We start from the raw sequence: 15,899 nt of genomic DNA, 5'->3' as shown, positions 1-15,899 counted from the left end.
CTGTTCTGTCATGGCACTGGTTGCTGATGTTTTTGTTTGCGACGGTCCAGGATTCGCCCCATCCCACTTGCGATGTTCCATATTTTTCTCCGCCGGCTGATTACATGGCATGGAGGCAGCTTGAGACGTATTGTCTCCATTTATAATTAGGCCCAAATTTTCCTTAAGAGCGGAAAGTACTAAACTGCAATTACTTTTAGACCAGTCCTGCCCCAGTATCACCAGACAAGGTGGATTTGGGAGGACTGTTCTGGCTAATTTTTTTTAGCAATCCTCCGTGACTGATGAAACAGGCAGCGATCCTATATCTACGGGTTTCTCCATGGGTACAGGTTAAACTGGTCTTAGCCTTTATCCATTGCCGCAGTAGTACATATCGGCGATCAACAATGGAAATGTTTCTGCCGGAATCAAAGAGGACCTTTGTTTTAAAACCATTTACCACTACCACTCCCATATGAGGACTTGTCAGGGGATCTGTAAGTGCACAGAAACCTTCACTCTCTCTCCACCTGCATCCCACCTCATTCCCGACTAAGCAGTGCGCCCACGAGTCCGGGGACTTTGGACCAGGCTCCGGCTTGTAAGGGAGGGGCAGAGATTTTGGGACATAATTCTTTTGCCGTCCACTAAAGAGCCGTTCTACCCTCCCAGATTGTGAGGCTGTCCTAGTTCTTTCAATGAGCTCTATGAGCTCTCTCATATCCTTAAATGTCCCCCAGACCGGCTGGGTGAAATTGTTTGGAAGGCTGGTGAGTAACAGGAAGCAGGCTACCTGTTCTACAATTTGTAGGGCAGTATTTTGGAATGGCCTTAGCCACTGCCCTACTTCGTTCCACAAGTCAAAAGCCTGTGATTGTGTCGACCGCTCTGGGTCAAAATGCCAGTCCTTCACCTTAGCCACCTGCTGGTCTGGGGATGCCACATATTTGCTTGAGGCCTTGGCCTCACGGGGGAGAAAAGCTCTCTCCTCCAAGTGAGCATAATAAGCCCCTTTCGCATCCCCCCTACGGACTAGCCCAATCCTGTGAGCCCCTCCCATACACTCCCCATGTTTCTTAGTTTGCCAGGTTATGTTTTGGGAGCAGAGCCTGTACCTGGTCTTTCCAAACCCCGGGACGAACCACCTATTTGGAAACTAGGCCACGGTACTTTCCCACCTGGTTATTTTTCAGGTCCTGTCCCTTTCTCTTCTGGGATCCTCTCATCCTACTGACTATGCCACTGTCACAAGAAAGGACAGAAGACATAAAAAAGGTTTGGGGCAGCCACCCATGTATTATGCGCTGAAACCAGAAGTGACATCACTACATGCACTGAAACTGGAAGTAACGTCATTGCGGGTGCCAGGACCGGGGGTGACGTCATTGGGGCAGGAAGTGGCATCATCACGGGCACCGGAACCCTGTGGAATTTCCCATGAATGGTCTGCAGAGGATTGAGAGAAAAAGTCAGTGCACCTTGCCACCCCTGGTCAGACATGGAATTGTCACTATTCGGACCCTTTAGTTGCCTCCTATGCGCACGTGTGTGACACCATATCGAAGTAAGCTGTAGATATTCTTTCATGGCAGAAACAATAAAAAGATTCTAGGACTAGGTGGAGCCAATTTTTATTATTTCTGTACAATTATTAATGCATTTACTTTCTATTCTTTTTATTGTATTGGTGCTATATTAGTTGGCAATATATTCCACACTGTATGGAATGATGATTATATAGATACATACTATGCAAACACTGTACAGTTCTGCCATCTATTTATATTATTTATAATATTGAGAAAGGGCGGCACTGCCTCGCAGTTGGGAGATCTGGGAACCTGGGTTCGATTCCCGGGTCCTCCCTGTGTGGAGTTTGCATGTTCTCCCTGTGTCTGCGTGGGTTTTCTCCGGGCACTCCGGTTTCCTCCCACAGTCCAAAGACATGCAGGTTAGGTGGATTGGCGATTCTAAATTGGCCCTAGTGTGTGCTTGGTGTGTGGGTGTGTTTGTGTGTGTCCTGCGGTGGGTTGGCACCCTGCCCAGGATTGTTTCCTGCCTTGTGCCCTGTGTTGGCTGGGATTGGCTCCAGCAGACCCCTGTGACCCTGTGTTCGGATTCAGCGGGTTGGAAAATGGATGGATGGATGGATAATATTGAGAAATTAATATAATCTTATTATTTAGCTGTAACAGGCTTCCTGTCAAAAGTAAAAATACTACTGTTATTCTAGATCTTCTGTTTTACACTGTTAAAGTGGGATTTGTTTGTTTTTATTATACCTTGCTGAATGGGATTTCAGAAGACTGGGTCTCTGAAATGTTCGATCTTAACTTTGTTTGGGGAGGCAGGTTGAGGTGATATGGGAAAGGAATAGAGAGAGAGACATTCTGAAGTACTTTTTTCCTTTGCCACATAGTTATTGTGAGATGTTATGGTTGCAGGGTTTGCCATGTAAAAATTCTTTTGTAGTTAAAATCAAACAGGATAAACCACAACTTTTTAGTAAAACTCTAAAAGCAACTAAAGAAGATGACAAATACTATAGTACAAAGAAATATGTATTCTATAACCTAAAATCTGGATAAATACAATTGATTAAACTTTATAAAATGTAATAACAAATGCCTTTATCATGACATAAAACAGGTGTTATCACATTTTAGCTCACTAAAATCAGATGTAGCCTTCTTTATGGGAGACCCATTTAAATAATAAAAATGAACCTAGATTACAGAAAGAATATGTCAGACAGGTATTTCTCTTATGGTATTAATTCATTAAGCATTTCCCTTCGCAGCTTCTCTGGTAATCTCTGACGCAGAGAAAATGAAATTGGAAAATTAAATTAATTAAGAATGATATATGTGCAGCTGGCGGCACGGTGGCGCAGTGGGTATCGCTGCTGCCTCACAGTTAGGAGACTCACGTTCGCTTCCTGGGTCCTCCCTGCGTGGAGTTTGCATGTTCTCCCCTTGTCTGCGTGGGTTTCCTCCGGGTACTCCGATTTCCTCCCACAGTCCAAAGACATGCAGGTTAGGTGGATTGGCGATTCTAAATTGTCCCTAGTGTGTGCTTGGTGTGTGGGTGTGTGTGTGTGTGTGTGCCCTGTGGTGGACTGGCGCCCTGCCCGGGGTTTGTTTCCTGCCTTGCGCCCTGTGTTGGCTGTGATTGGCTCCAGCAGACCCCCGTGACCCTGTAGTTAGGATATAGCGGGTTGGATAATGGATGAATGGATATGTGCAGCTAAGACAAATGATGAGAAAGTTAAAGTTAGTGTTCTCTTAATTATCCAAGAAAATTTTAGTATTTCTCATCAGTGAATTATAATTTCACATGAATTGACTTGCTGTTTTATTGATAATAGCATGTTTCCCTCTGTCAGATCTTTCAGATGCCTTTCTTATTTCTGATCACACTTCATGCATCCTGGAACCCAGTATATCAAGCACTACTAATTTAACACATAGTTGTTGATGATTTTATTAAATCTATTTCCATGAAAATTGATATTTTGGTAGAAACTAATGTATACCTAAAGATATGCAATAGAACTCTCTGTGATGCACTTCAAACATTTTTGAATGAACAAATAAGGTTTGGTATTATGAACAAGAAGAAAAGACTTAAAACATAGTTTCCTAGCAAATACATAAGAAAGAAGTATGAAACACTGTAATTAATAATGAAGTTGAAACCAATGACACTGAATATACAGAAACAAGGGGGCTCTGCCCCCTGCTCGCTTCGCTCGCCTACCCCCGGCGTTTTGAACCCATGCCCGCTGGGCAGCCACGTGTGAGGATGACGCACGTTTAATACGGAGCGTTCACCCGTGTCACTCTGGGGCCCCACACTGTTAATACGGAGCTCCGTCCGTACTATTATGCGGTGCATTGTGGACTACTGTGGACCCCGTAGTGTTTCCCGTTTCAGTTTGTATCTCGGTCAGTCGAGCTTTTGTTTTTGAAGCTTTCGAATTCCGGTCTTCATTATCTGTAACCTGCTGTCCATGTGTTTGGCCCCCTCGTTTAACCTGTTTATGACGTTTTATTTTGCTTTCTACTCTGTCTTTCATTTCTGATCTCGCTTTATTCTGGTTTTGTTTTAATGACACCTGGACCGTGGTGAATATATTTTCCCTTTTTCGAGTAATAATTTTCATTTGTTTGCGATACTGTGATGTTTATCGTACTGTTAATAATGTATCACTGTAATATGATTCACCTATGCTGTATAGTTTGGACGTGTGAGGATGACATATGTTTAATACGGAGCGTTCGCCCGTGTCACTCTGGGTCTCCCCACTGTTACTACGAAGCTCTTTCCGAACTATTATGCGGTGCATTGTGGAGCACTGCGGACTCTGTAGTGTTTCCCGTTTCACTTCGTATCTCGTTTAGTCGAGCTCTTTCTTTTTGGAGCAGTGCCTGCCTGGTCTGCGGCATTTCAGACGCACGTTGTAGGCGCCTGCGTTCATTAATTATATCCAGGCAGGCGCGTGTTTGTATCTCGGTCACTCGAGCTGTGTCGTGTTGAATCCGTGCCAGCTTTGCCTACGCAGTTTGAGACACGCGTTGTAGGCGTCCACGTTCATTAGATCTGTCCACGCGGGCTTGGTGTCGAAGCTGTGTTAGTTGTTGAGCTGTTTACTTTTGAGTTTTACTTTGTTTCTTACTCTGTGTTTTATTTCTGACCTCGCTTTATCCTGCTTGCGGCATGTCAGACGGTCCGTAGTCTTTCTCGTTTTACTCTGGGCAGGGGGGCTTTGTTCTGTAACCTGCTCTCCATGTGTTTGTCCCTGTTCTTTAACCTCTTTATGTCGTTTTACTTTATTTCCTACTCTGACGGTTCGTAGTCTCTCCCGTTTTGCTCTGGTGCGGGGGGGGGGGCTTTGTGTGGCGCCTGCGCATGTGCATAGTCTCTCCCGTTTCACTCTGGGGGGGGGGGGGGCTTTTGCGTCCACGGGCAGGTCCCTGCGTCCATATCCGGTTTACCATTCTCGTTTAGTAATATGGATAGGTGACATATTTAAGAACTATAGAATGCAATACATGCTGCAATGTCATAAAATAGGGCTTTAATATGGAAATTTTTGATAAAACAAAAATGCCACACATCCAGACACTGTGTATTGATGAGATAAAAATATGTTTATAAATTCAGGTCCAGAATATCTTGCAGAGTTTTATATAAAAATGATACCAAAACAGTGTATTAGCCATCAATTATTGCTTTTACTATGAAAAACAAACATCTTTTAGAATTTGTATCCTATTGGCAAGTTACTTTGTACTGTGAAAAATAAATTACAAAAAGTCTTCCTTACTTAATTTTAAATGACCACACTGGATTTGTTAAAAGAAAAATCTTATGGAATCTTTGATGCAAATTCAAAATGATATATACTTTAACAGCATAAAATCTCTGATTTCTTTTTATCCTTGTATGCCAAAAAGGCCTCTGACAGAGTTAATTGGGGTAATAACTGCATAATGCAAATTTGCATGCACTTTAGTTTAGATACTGCAAAAACGCATATATCATTCATTTAATATTATTTAACAAGACCTCTTTGGGTCTTCATAACAGTTATAAAGCATCAGTAAAGGTTTTATTCATCTCAGCAATGTGACCTACTAACAAAACTTCACTTTGGAGTAGTCTGAGGTGGCTTAAATGAGACGCATTTCTCTTGATATTACATATTTAGAATCCTTCCTATTAACAAGTTATTTTACCATCTGATGTTTCATAAGTGTTATTAAGACCAAAATAGCCTTTGTTAAAGCATACTGTAACTGCATGGATTTAATTTTCATACTTTGTGGTTCGCTGTCTGCCATTTATATTGATAAAGAGAGGGCAGCAAATACCATTCTTTTAAGACTAATCTTTTATTCAGATACACATGGTGTTTAATAAACAAACACAAGTTCAAAATATGAACAAAGCATTGCTTACCAACGCGCTGTGCTCCCGATGAAATATAACGGGGTCCCTGGGTGTTTAAGTTGGGTGTCAAGTGCCGGAGATTTGAACGAGGACCAGACTGTCTGACAGTATTTGGCATTGACTGAAAATTGCCTTCATAATAATTGAATAAGCAAAAAGGAAACAAAAATAAGAGTTTTAATCTCTAAAATATATTCGTCAGATAAAGCATCTAGAATGAAAAATTATTTTAACATATGGAGTCTGTCTTGTCTGACTCATGCAGTTTATATTTGTCAGCAAAGAAGCCTTAGATATATCAAACTGTGTAAATACAGAATAATAATAATACATGCACGTAAAGAGTAGTCCCAGCTTTATAGATTTTAGAATAAACCAGCCTAGTCTATGGTAAAAGATGTTGACATGACTGGTAAACCCTAACTAAAGAGTAATCAAATGATAATTTTAAATGAGTATCTCACCTTGAGGTCGCCCACCCTGCTGCCAGCGAGGATTAGGCCTCATTTGTGCAAGCTGGTTTGGTGCAAAATATGTAGCTCTACCTTGAGCCTGGCATTAAGATAGAACAAGTAAAATTTCAATGTATTACACAATTAAGTTACATCATTAGACCAAATTCTTTTCAGCCTCCAATTAAGCTAAAAACAATTGACTTTTTAGTTTATTTAAGCATCGTTTAGAATCTACTAACTCAGTATCTAGAAGTCTAGAAAATGTATTAAAATGTAATGTTCTTTTCTCACCTGAGGCAAAGTTGACATGAAATATCCACTAGTTGGCTGAAACTGATTAATAATAGTGTTAGCAGGCATTGCACGCATACCAGCAATGCGCTGCATGTACTGGTTTGTGAGATGAGCTTTCCTTTCTTCCTTGCGCTGTGCTAGTGCCACGTAGAGTGGTTTGGTGCCTACAATTCGCCCATTCATTTCAGTCACTGCCTTGGTGGCCTCTTCTGGGGATGAGAAGCACACAAATCCAAAACCTTTTGATCGTCCCTCTTCCAACATAACCTACACAAAAGAATGAATTGGGAGGTCAAAATACAGAAACATATTAAACCCAATCGCAGCCCCAACTCCATTTTTATGGGTTACCTTAGCACTAGTAATAGATCCAAACGGGGAGAACTCTTTCCGCAGCTTTTCATCATCAATGGTGTCATCTAGATTTTTGATATACAAATTTACCCCCTAAATAAAAGGAAATTAGAGAATTATAATTCCTCAAAATTATAGAGCAGAAAACACATGCAAATCCACTGCACATCAGTATACAGGATGTAGAAAAAATCAGCATCTGAAATGACTTAACCTAGAACTAACATTTTAGCATTTACAACTTTTTCTTTGGCTCTTGGTGTGACAGCATACAACATATTCTTACTGGGTTATAGAAATTCATTTCAAAAGCATAAGTAGAGTCTTTACGATTTTTCCAAAGTCAAATTATTTCATTTATTTATTTTTTTTCTTTGTATTGCTGGCTAAACATACTTTACATACCAACTAGAAGTAAGAGTATGATTTTCTTTTCTATTTCAATGAATATAATGTTACTATGATGTTAATGGGCCAGAACAGTAGGAATGTTTATTGCCAGGAGTGCTAATTTTATATTTCAATTTAATCTGTTGAAATATTGTAGTAGACTTTAATGTGTAAGCCTGTAACATTGTGGTCAACAACATCACACTCACAGAAAAGAGCCACTCTTCTATCCATTTCACATATGTGTACACTGGGCACCAAAGTGACCTTATCGTTACCTGGGAGTGTAACTAACAGTGTTCAATGTGTGAATATCTCATATTACTTTAAAAATGCAGCTAGTAACCCTGATACAGAATAATGAAAGCTCTGCTTTTACAGATAATAATAAGTAGTAGTAAGGCAAGGTATTTCTGTCAAAATGTTAACCAAAGATGATTAATAACTTGATGGCCCCACCTGCTCTCCTGTGTTTGGTGGATTTAAATGATGTGCCTGCCCCTTACCTCTGATTGGTGGATTTAAATGATGCGGCCCACCCCCTCTCATGTGATTGGTGAATTCCAACCTGCCACTCCCTAACCCCGCCTTATTCCCACCCCCTCCACCTGATTGGTCAGGGTTTGTGTAAAGAGCCATTTGATGGGTATTGGTCCCGCCCAGACCCCACCTTAATCCCACCCCACCCACCTGATTAGTTCAGGGTTTGTGTCAAGAGCAGTTTGATGGGTGTTGATCCCGCCCAGCTTAATCCCACCCCACCCGCCAGACTGGGCAGGGTTTGTGTCAAGAGCAGTTTTATGCGTGTTGATCCCACCTTAATCCACCCCACCCGCCTGATTGGTTCAGGGTTTGTGTCAAGAGTAGTTTGATGGATGCTGCCTCTGCATTGCCCCCAGTCTGTCAACACCTGCTTGTTAGCTGGCACCCCCCTCCCTGCCCCTTCTCCTGAGGCCCTTTATATCAAAAGAACGACCTTGCCATTAACCCAAGGCCTGATCGACATGTGCAGACATGTTCCTGCTCATACCCAGCTGGCCAGGTCTCTCTTATAGCTGCTCCTGCAAATCCTGTGCTGGAGCATGCCTCTGCATCTATCTATTCTTTTAATATTATCACGAGATTAAAAATATCTATCTATCTAACCTTTGCTTTATAATTTGTAAAAAAGGAAAACCTTTTCTATCTAAACCGCTTTTAATTGCTCTCTGTAAACCGCAGTTCGAATGAAACAGTTTTCCCATCTCACAGAAAGCCATCTCGCAGATGGGCAAGCTGACAGGTCTGCAGTGAAACAGCTGTCCCATCTCACAGAAGGGCACGCTGGGCCTGTCAGCTATGTGCCTGCACATGCATGGCTCAGTGTGTAGACAGAGCAGGCACGTGCCTGTTGCTTGAAGCTGAAGGCGCCCCGAGCACGCGCCGCCCCTCCTTCGCTGAGAAAACAAACCCTTTTTTATCATTTTTAACTTTTGAAGGTAAAGGATTTTAGGTATTGTGTGTAAAGCATGAGATAACTAGTTTGAAATAAGCCTTTTAAAAATCACACAGAGGTAAATAGTATACAGCAATTCCCTTTTAAATCATGTTTGATATGTATAAAAATCTATCTGTTTATCTAAAACAAACCCTTTTTTATCAAATACACCACATTTTAAATAATCAAGTACATTTATGTATGTATTTTCAGGTGAGCTAAGGATCCACATTGCGGAAGCATTTCGCTTAACTTTCTAAAGGTGAGAGTTGTACCCAGACACACAGAGTGAACGGGCATGCTTGAATAACAATAACAAAACCATACTTAAGTCCAATGCCTTAACCACTCGGCCATTCTGGTGGTAGAAAAAGCCGTTTTAATCACTCTTTGCCACTCTTTGAAAACTGCGATCATTCAGTGCCTTCCAAAACAGGTAGAGATTCATGTTCTCTTCCAAACGTGGGAGGCCAGAAGGGGCGACTCTCAGCTCACACAGCTGTGTGCCCTGCTCAAACATTATGTGAAATACTGTATGTAAGATTAGCTTTTTTTTTGATACGCGTAATTGGGCAACTGACACAAGAAACAGGTTCACACATACAGGCCTTTAGCATAAGTTCATATCTTCCTGTTGTAAATATCAAGCGGTCTTAAAATGGGTCAAAGGGCACACATTTGCTAAAAGAAATCACTCTCCTTATCATAAAGTCTGCTTTAAAAAATACCGCTCTTTCGGGATATAAATAAGCATTCAGACCGGTCCATTACACAGCTTGCTGTTAATACTGAAAGATGACTCCGAATATCGCTGAAAGACAAAACGGTGCGTCTTAAATATGTTATTAGAAAAATGTTTTCTATCTATCTATCTATCTATCTATCTATCTATCTATCTATCTATCTATCTATCTATCTATCTATCTATCTATCTATCTATCTATCTATCTATCTATCTATCTATCTATCTATCTATCTATCTATCTATCTATGTGTATGATGATTAATGTACAAATACAATGTTCATATTACTGAAGCAAGCAATATTAGTTTTTTCTGTTACCGAAACGGACATTCCAATCAATTAGTTTTTGTCTCGACCAGGCTGTCTGTTTTTATTTACATCTTCAGATTTTAAAAAGTTTTTATCCATAAATTTTTCTGACTGTACTCGGAGAAGAAGAGCAAATTCCGTGTCACTGTTGTGCCGGTTACTTTATCTGCTTTTTTCACAAAGGTAAGGTATCCTTGCAAGATGGTCATATAAAGTTTTACTTTTGCATTGGCGCTCAAGTCACCGCGTTCAAGTATGAATTTCATTTGGTTATCCAGTTCACTTTCCGTAGTGCTTGAAAGCTTGCTGGAAGCCAGGGCTTTCTGTTGCAATTGAGCCATTTGTTGACGAGGTACCAGGTTCATCTTGCGCGTGTATTCCATATTTATACTCTCGAACCTATTAAACTAGTAATGAAAGGAATGTCTGAGCTTAATAGGGCTCAGAGAAATCCTCCTTTCTGATTTAAAAGGGTTTTTTTCTTTTTAATGATAATTTTTTTTATCACAGAGTTTTTTTTTACGACACAACGATGCTTCTTTAGCAGAGGGTTGAGTGCGTGTTTTACTGTGGTATGATTTAAGCTACTTCACCAGGCACAGAGTATCCAATATATTAACACGGTACTAGTCAGGGCCTATTGAGTATCAGGATTTCACTTTCTTTTTTTAAATCCAGTACCTCCTAGCAGTAGCATTCAGGGTGAAGGGGATGTAAGTTTGAGCTGTGATTCCAAGAATCAAGAAGTGTCTGAATTCTTCTTGAATATGAGTCAAAGGACCAGGGTTTGTGCGGTGATCATGGTCAAGGTCAGAGTTAAGCTAAACATTATTATTCTAAAATGAAACATTTACTTGCCCATATCCATATCAAGCAAGTATCACAAACATAAGACAGTAAAAAAACTAAATTTACAAACACTAAGTCACAGAGGAAATAAAAAAACGTTCCAAAACTTTGGTCGCAACCCGATTTGGTCGAGACCCGAAGTAATTTCCCCAATAGTATTGTATGAAAATACAATTAATCCGTTCCGGACCGTACAAGCTGTATGTAAATATATATTTTTTTAAGATTTTTAAGCACAAAAATAGTTAATTATACCATAGAATGCACAGTGTAATAGTAAACTAAATGTTTAGTTACTTCTTCTGGTCACTCCAGCTCCTTGATCGCTCAGCTGGAGTGACCACTTCCTTCTCTCCCACCGAGTGTCGGCCAAAACACCCCTGCTTGAGCTGTCTCTGTCGCTCGCTCACTCTCTCTTGCGCTCTCTCTCTCTCTCTCTCGCTCACTCTCTTGCTCTCTCTCGCTGCACTGGGAATGCACAGGGAGAGACTGAACATGTGCGGAAATCAACGGCGCATACAAACCGGAATGGACACTGGCTTGTTCCTCACCTGAGTGTGTGGTCGTGAACAGATGCAAAAGTCTGGCGAACATTTTGGTCGTAACCCAATTTGTACGTGGTCTGAGACGTTCGTGACCCAAGGTTCCACTGTATTAAGACCAGATTAACAAGGGCTCACCCCAAGCTCACAGCACACTTCAACTGCACCTACGTGTTCTGCAGTATGTTATTAGCTAAACTGTCATCTATTTAGCCAGTTCCATGGGGTTGCAAAGAGTTGGGGAAAACATTATTTAACATCTTCTAGTATTATGCTAATTAACATTAGTTTGCTATTGTTATGATCTTGTCTTTCACTAAAAGTTGGGCTTGTGTTCCTCCTGATTCAGGAAGAACAATAAATATTGGAGTTAGGAATATTAACTAGACTGGTAGTCTTGATTGTAATGGCATTTGACATTTGTTCCAAAATGAAAAAATAAATAAATAAATAAAGGTAATTATGAAGTAAATAATCACATGAAAAAGTGGAGTTATAAAGGAGTTATTACAATTTGAAAAACTGCAATGATGTATAAAAAAGATTGACTGATTGATAGGTGACAAACCAGCATGAAAAGAAACCTTTTGAAATAAATAATAAGTTTTTTTGACATGTGCAGTCTGGAATAGTCTGAATAGGAAATATGTCTTAAAGAGTTAATTTTTAAATAAAACTTGCAAAAGTCAAATTAAAAATATTAAATATTAAAACTGAATAAAACACAGAAGTAAAATTTAATGATATCAATTAATGTTAAGTATTATCAAACACTGTGTTCTATTTTATAAGGTTTATTTCTTTAATTTAGTTACGAACAAAATTACTGGCTGCATTTTGCTTTGAAATTAACAGTAGTTTGATACAGCTTTAAGAATTAGAATGCAAAACAAACCTATACACTTAACAACAAATGTTGCTGTTGCAATAGGTCTGTCTTGTCTATTGACAAGAAACCCTTGGGCCAGGGAAATATACAACATATATTGAAAATGAACAGTGCCAACATGCTAACTAAAAAAGAAGATGACTCATCTGGATAAGATATTTTAGCATATGTACCTGTTCGCTACCCACATGAGTCTGACAAACTAAATGGTCTCCACTTAATTGTCAAACTTCCTACAGGGTACTATGGATATTGTAATAAGATTCTATAATATTTATTCTTTAAAGGTTAATATGACAGAGATATAGTGCATGTGTCCACAGTGTTAACCAGTCACAGTACATTATGTTTAAAATTCACCTATTGTTTTTCAGAAGAGATAGGACAAGTGCTGCATGTGTTCTGTTTTTCATTTTCTGTATTAGATAGATAGATAGATAGATAGATAGATAGATAGATAGATAGATAGATAGATAGATAGATAGATAGATAGATAGATAGATAGATAGATAGATAGATAGATAGATAGATAGATAGATACTTTATTAATCCCAAGGGGAAATTCACATACTCCAGCAGCAGCATACTGATACAAAAAACAATATTAAATTAAAGAGTATGACTATCTGAACAGTCACCATTACTCTTAGATAGATAGATAGATAGATAGATAGATAGATAGATAGATAGATAGATAGATAGATAGATAGATAGATAGATAGATAGATAGATAGATAGATAGATAGATAGATAGATACTTCATTAATCCCAAGGGGAAATTCACAATTATTAAGTATTATTAAGTATTAAGATAGGCTTCCACAATGTGGATCCTTAGCTCAGCAGAAAATACATACATAAATGTACTTGATTATTTAAAATGTGGTGTATTTGATAAAAAAGGGTTTGTTTTAGATACAGTGCATCTGGCAAGTATTCACATCGCATCACTTTTTCCACATTTTGTTATGTTACAGCCTTATTCCAAAATGGATTAAATTCATTTTTTTCCTCAGAATTCTACACACAACACCCCATAATAACAATGTGAAAAAAGTTTACTTGAGATTTTTGCAAATTTATTAAAAATAAAAAAATTGAGAAAGCACATGTACATAAGTATTCACAGCCTTTGTCATGAAGCTCAAAATTGAGCTCAGGTGCATCCTGTTTCGCCTGATCATTCTTGAGATGTTTCTGCAGCTTAATTGGAGTCCACCTGTGGTAAATTCAGTTGATTGGACATGATTTGGAAAGGCACACACCTGTCTGTATAAGGTCCCACAGTTGACAGTTCATGTCAGAGCACAAACCAATCATGAAGTCAAAGGAATTGTCTGTAGACCTCCGAGACAGGATTGTCTCTAGGCACAAATTTTGGGAAGGTTACAGAAAAATTTCTGCTGCTTTGAAGTTCCCAATGAGCACATTGGCCTCCATCATCTGTAAGTGGAAGAAGTTTGAAACCACCAGGACTCTTCCTAGAGCTGGCTGGCCATCTAAACTGAGCGATTGGGGGAGAAGGGCCTTAGTCAGGGAGGTGACCAAGAACCGATGGTCACTCTGTCAGAGCTCCAGAGGTCCTCTGTGGAGAGAGGAGAACCTTCCAGAACAACAACCATCTCTGCAGCATTCCACCAATCAGGCCTGTATGGTAGAGTGGCCAGATGGAAGCCACTCCTTAGTAAAAGGCACATGGTAGCCCGCCTGGAGTTTGCCAAAAGGCACCTGAAGGACTCTCAGAGCATGAGAAAGAAAATTCTCTGGTCTGATGAGACAAAGATTGAACTCTTTGGTGTGAATGCCAGGCGTCACGTTTGGAGGAAACCAGGCACCGCTCATCACCAGGCCAATACCATCCCTACAGTGAAGCATGGTGGTGGCAGCATCATGCTGTGGGGATGTTTTTCAGCGGCAGAGACTGGGAGACTAGTCAGGATAAAGGGAAAGATGACTGCAGCAATGTACAGAGACATCCTGGATGAAAACCTGCTCCAGAGCGCTCTTGACCTCAGACTGGGGCGACGGTTCATCTTTCAGCAGGACAACGACCCTAAGCACACAGCCAAGATATCAAAGGAGTGGCTTCAGGACAACTCTGTGAATGTCCTTGAGTAGCCCAGCCAGAGCCCAGACTTGAATCCGATTGAACATCTCTTGAGAGATCTTAAAATGGACGTGCACTGACGCTTCCCATCCAACCTGATGGTGCTTGAGAGGTGCTGCAAAGAGGGATGGGCGAAACTGGCCAAAGATAGGTGTGCCAAGTTTGTGGCATCATATTCAAAAAGACTTGAGGCTGTAATTGCTGCCAAAGTTGCATCGACAAAGTATTGAGCAAAGGAAGGTGAATACTTATGTACATGTGATTTCTCAGTTTTTATTTTTAATAAATTTGCAAAAACCTCAAGTAAACTTTTTTCACATTGTCATTATGGGGTGTTGTGTGTAGAATTCTGAGGAAAAAAATGAATTTAATCCATTTTGGAATAAGGCTGTAACATAACAAAATGTAGAAAAAGTGATGTGCTGTGAATACTTTCCGGATGCACTATAGACAGATAGATTTTAAAGCATATCAAACGTGATTTAAAAGGGAACTGCTGTATACTATTTACCTCTGTGTGATTTTTAAAAGGCTTATATCGAACTAGTTATCTTGTGCTTTACACGAAATACCTAAAATCCTTTACCTTCAAAAGTTAAAAACCACAAAATGAGTGTCTGTTTTCTCAGTGAAGGAGGGGCTGTGCGTGCTCAGGGTGCCTTCCAGCTTCAAGCAACAGACACGTGCCTGCTCTCTCTACACACTGAGCCGTGCACGCGCAGGCACATGGCTGACAGGTCCTGCACATGCCCTTCTGTGAGATGGGACAGCTGTTTCACTGAAGACCTGTCAGCTTGCCCTTCTGTGAGATGGCTCTCTGTGAGATGGGAAAGCTGTTTCGTTTGAACTGCAGTTTACAGAGAGCAATTAAAAGATTTAGATTTAGGTTTAGATTGAAAAGGTGTTCCTTTTTTACAAATTATAAAGCAAAGGTTAGATAGATATTTTTAATCTCGTGATAATATTAAAAGAATAGATAGATGCAGAGGCATGCTCCAGCACAGGATATGTAGGAGTGGCTATAAGAGAGACTTGGGCCGGCTGGGTATGAGGAGGAACATGTCTGCACATGTCGATCAGGCCTTGGGTTAATGGCAAGGTCGTTCTTTTGATATAAAGGGCCTCAGGAGAAGGGGCAGGGAAGGGGGTGCCAGCCAACAAACAGATGTTGACAGACCGGGGCAATGCAGAGGCAGCATCCATCAAACTGCTCTTGACACAAACCCTGACCAATCAGGTGGAGGGAGTGGGAATAAGGCGGGGTTAGGGAGGGGGAAGGTTGGAATTCACCAATCACATGAGAGGGGTCTGGGTCATCAAGTCATCAATCATCTTTGATTGACATTTTGACAGAAACACCCTGCCTTAATACTACTAATAATACATATCTACCTATGATAAAGAAAAATAACTTTAACTGGGCCAGTTTATTTTTGGGGAAATCCTAGGTTTGTAATTAGATTGTGGAATAATATTATCTATGGCTAGTATTACAATTATTTTATCCTAAAATATACATTCCTGGAGACAAGTCTAAAGGTGCTGTTAATG

General features: G+C 40.2%; 1 protein-coding gene across 2 annotated transcripts in view; it reads right to left on the bottom strand.

The window, feature by feature from the left end:
• Window positions 1-15,899, bottom strand: part of pabpc4 (poly(A) binding protein, cytoplasmic 4 (inducible form)) — a 139,680-nt gene that overhangs the window by 16,314 nt on the left and 107,467 nt on the right. For both annotated transcript variants that reach the window (XM_028818810.2, XM_051936329.1), the window contains exons 7-10: window positions 7,038-7,133; window positions 6,684-6,953; window positions 6,402-6,489; window positions 5,947-6,069 (exon numbers count right to left, since the gene is read on the bottom strand). In XM_028818810.2, coding sequence (XP_028674643.1) covers window positions 5,947-6,069; window positions 6,402-6,489; window positions 6,684-6,953; window positions 7,038-7,133 — 577 coding nt within the window. The remainder of the gene's footprint in view (window positions 1-5,946; window positions 6,070-6,401; window positions 6,490-6,683; window positions 6,954-7,037; window positions 7,134-15,899) is intronic.

Source organism: Erpetoichthys calabaricus, chromosome 14, assembly GCF_900747795.2.
Source record: "Erpetoichthys calabaricus chromosome 14, fErpCal1.3, whole genome shotgun sequence".
Lineage (NCBI taxonomy): Eukaryota > Metazoa > Chordata > Cladistia > Polypteriformes > Polypteridae > Erpetoichthys > Erpetoichthys calabaricus.
The sequence above is the reverse complement of the archived record's forward strand: the minus strand, read 5'-3'. Positions and strand labels throughout refer to the sequence as shown.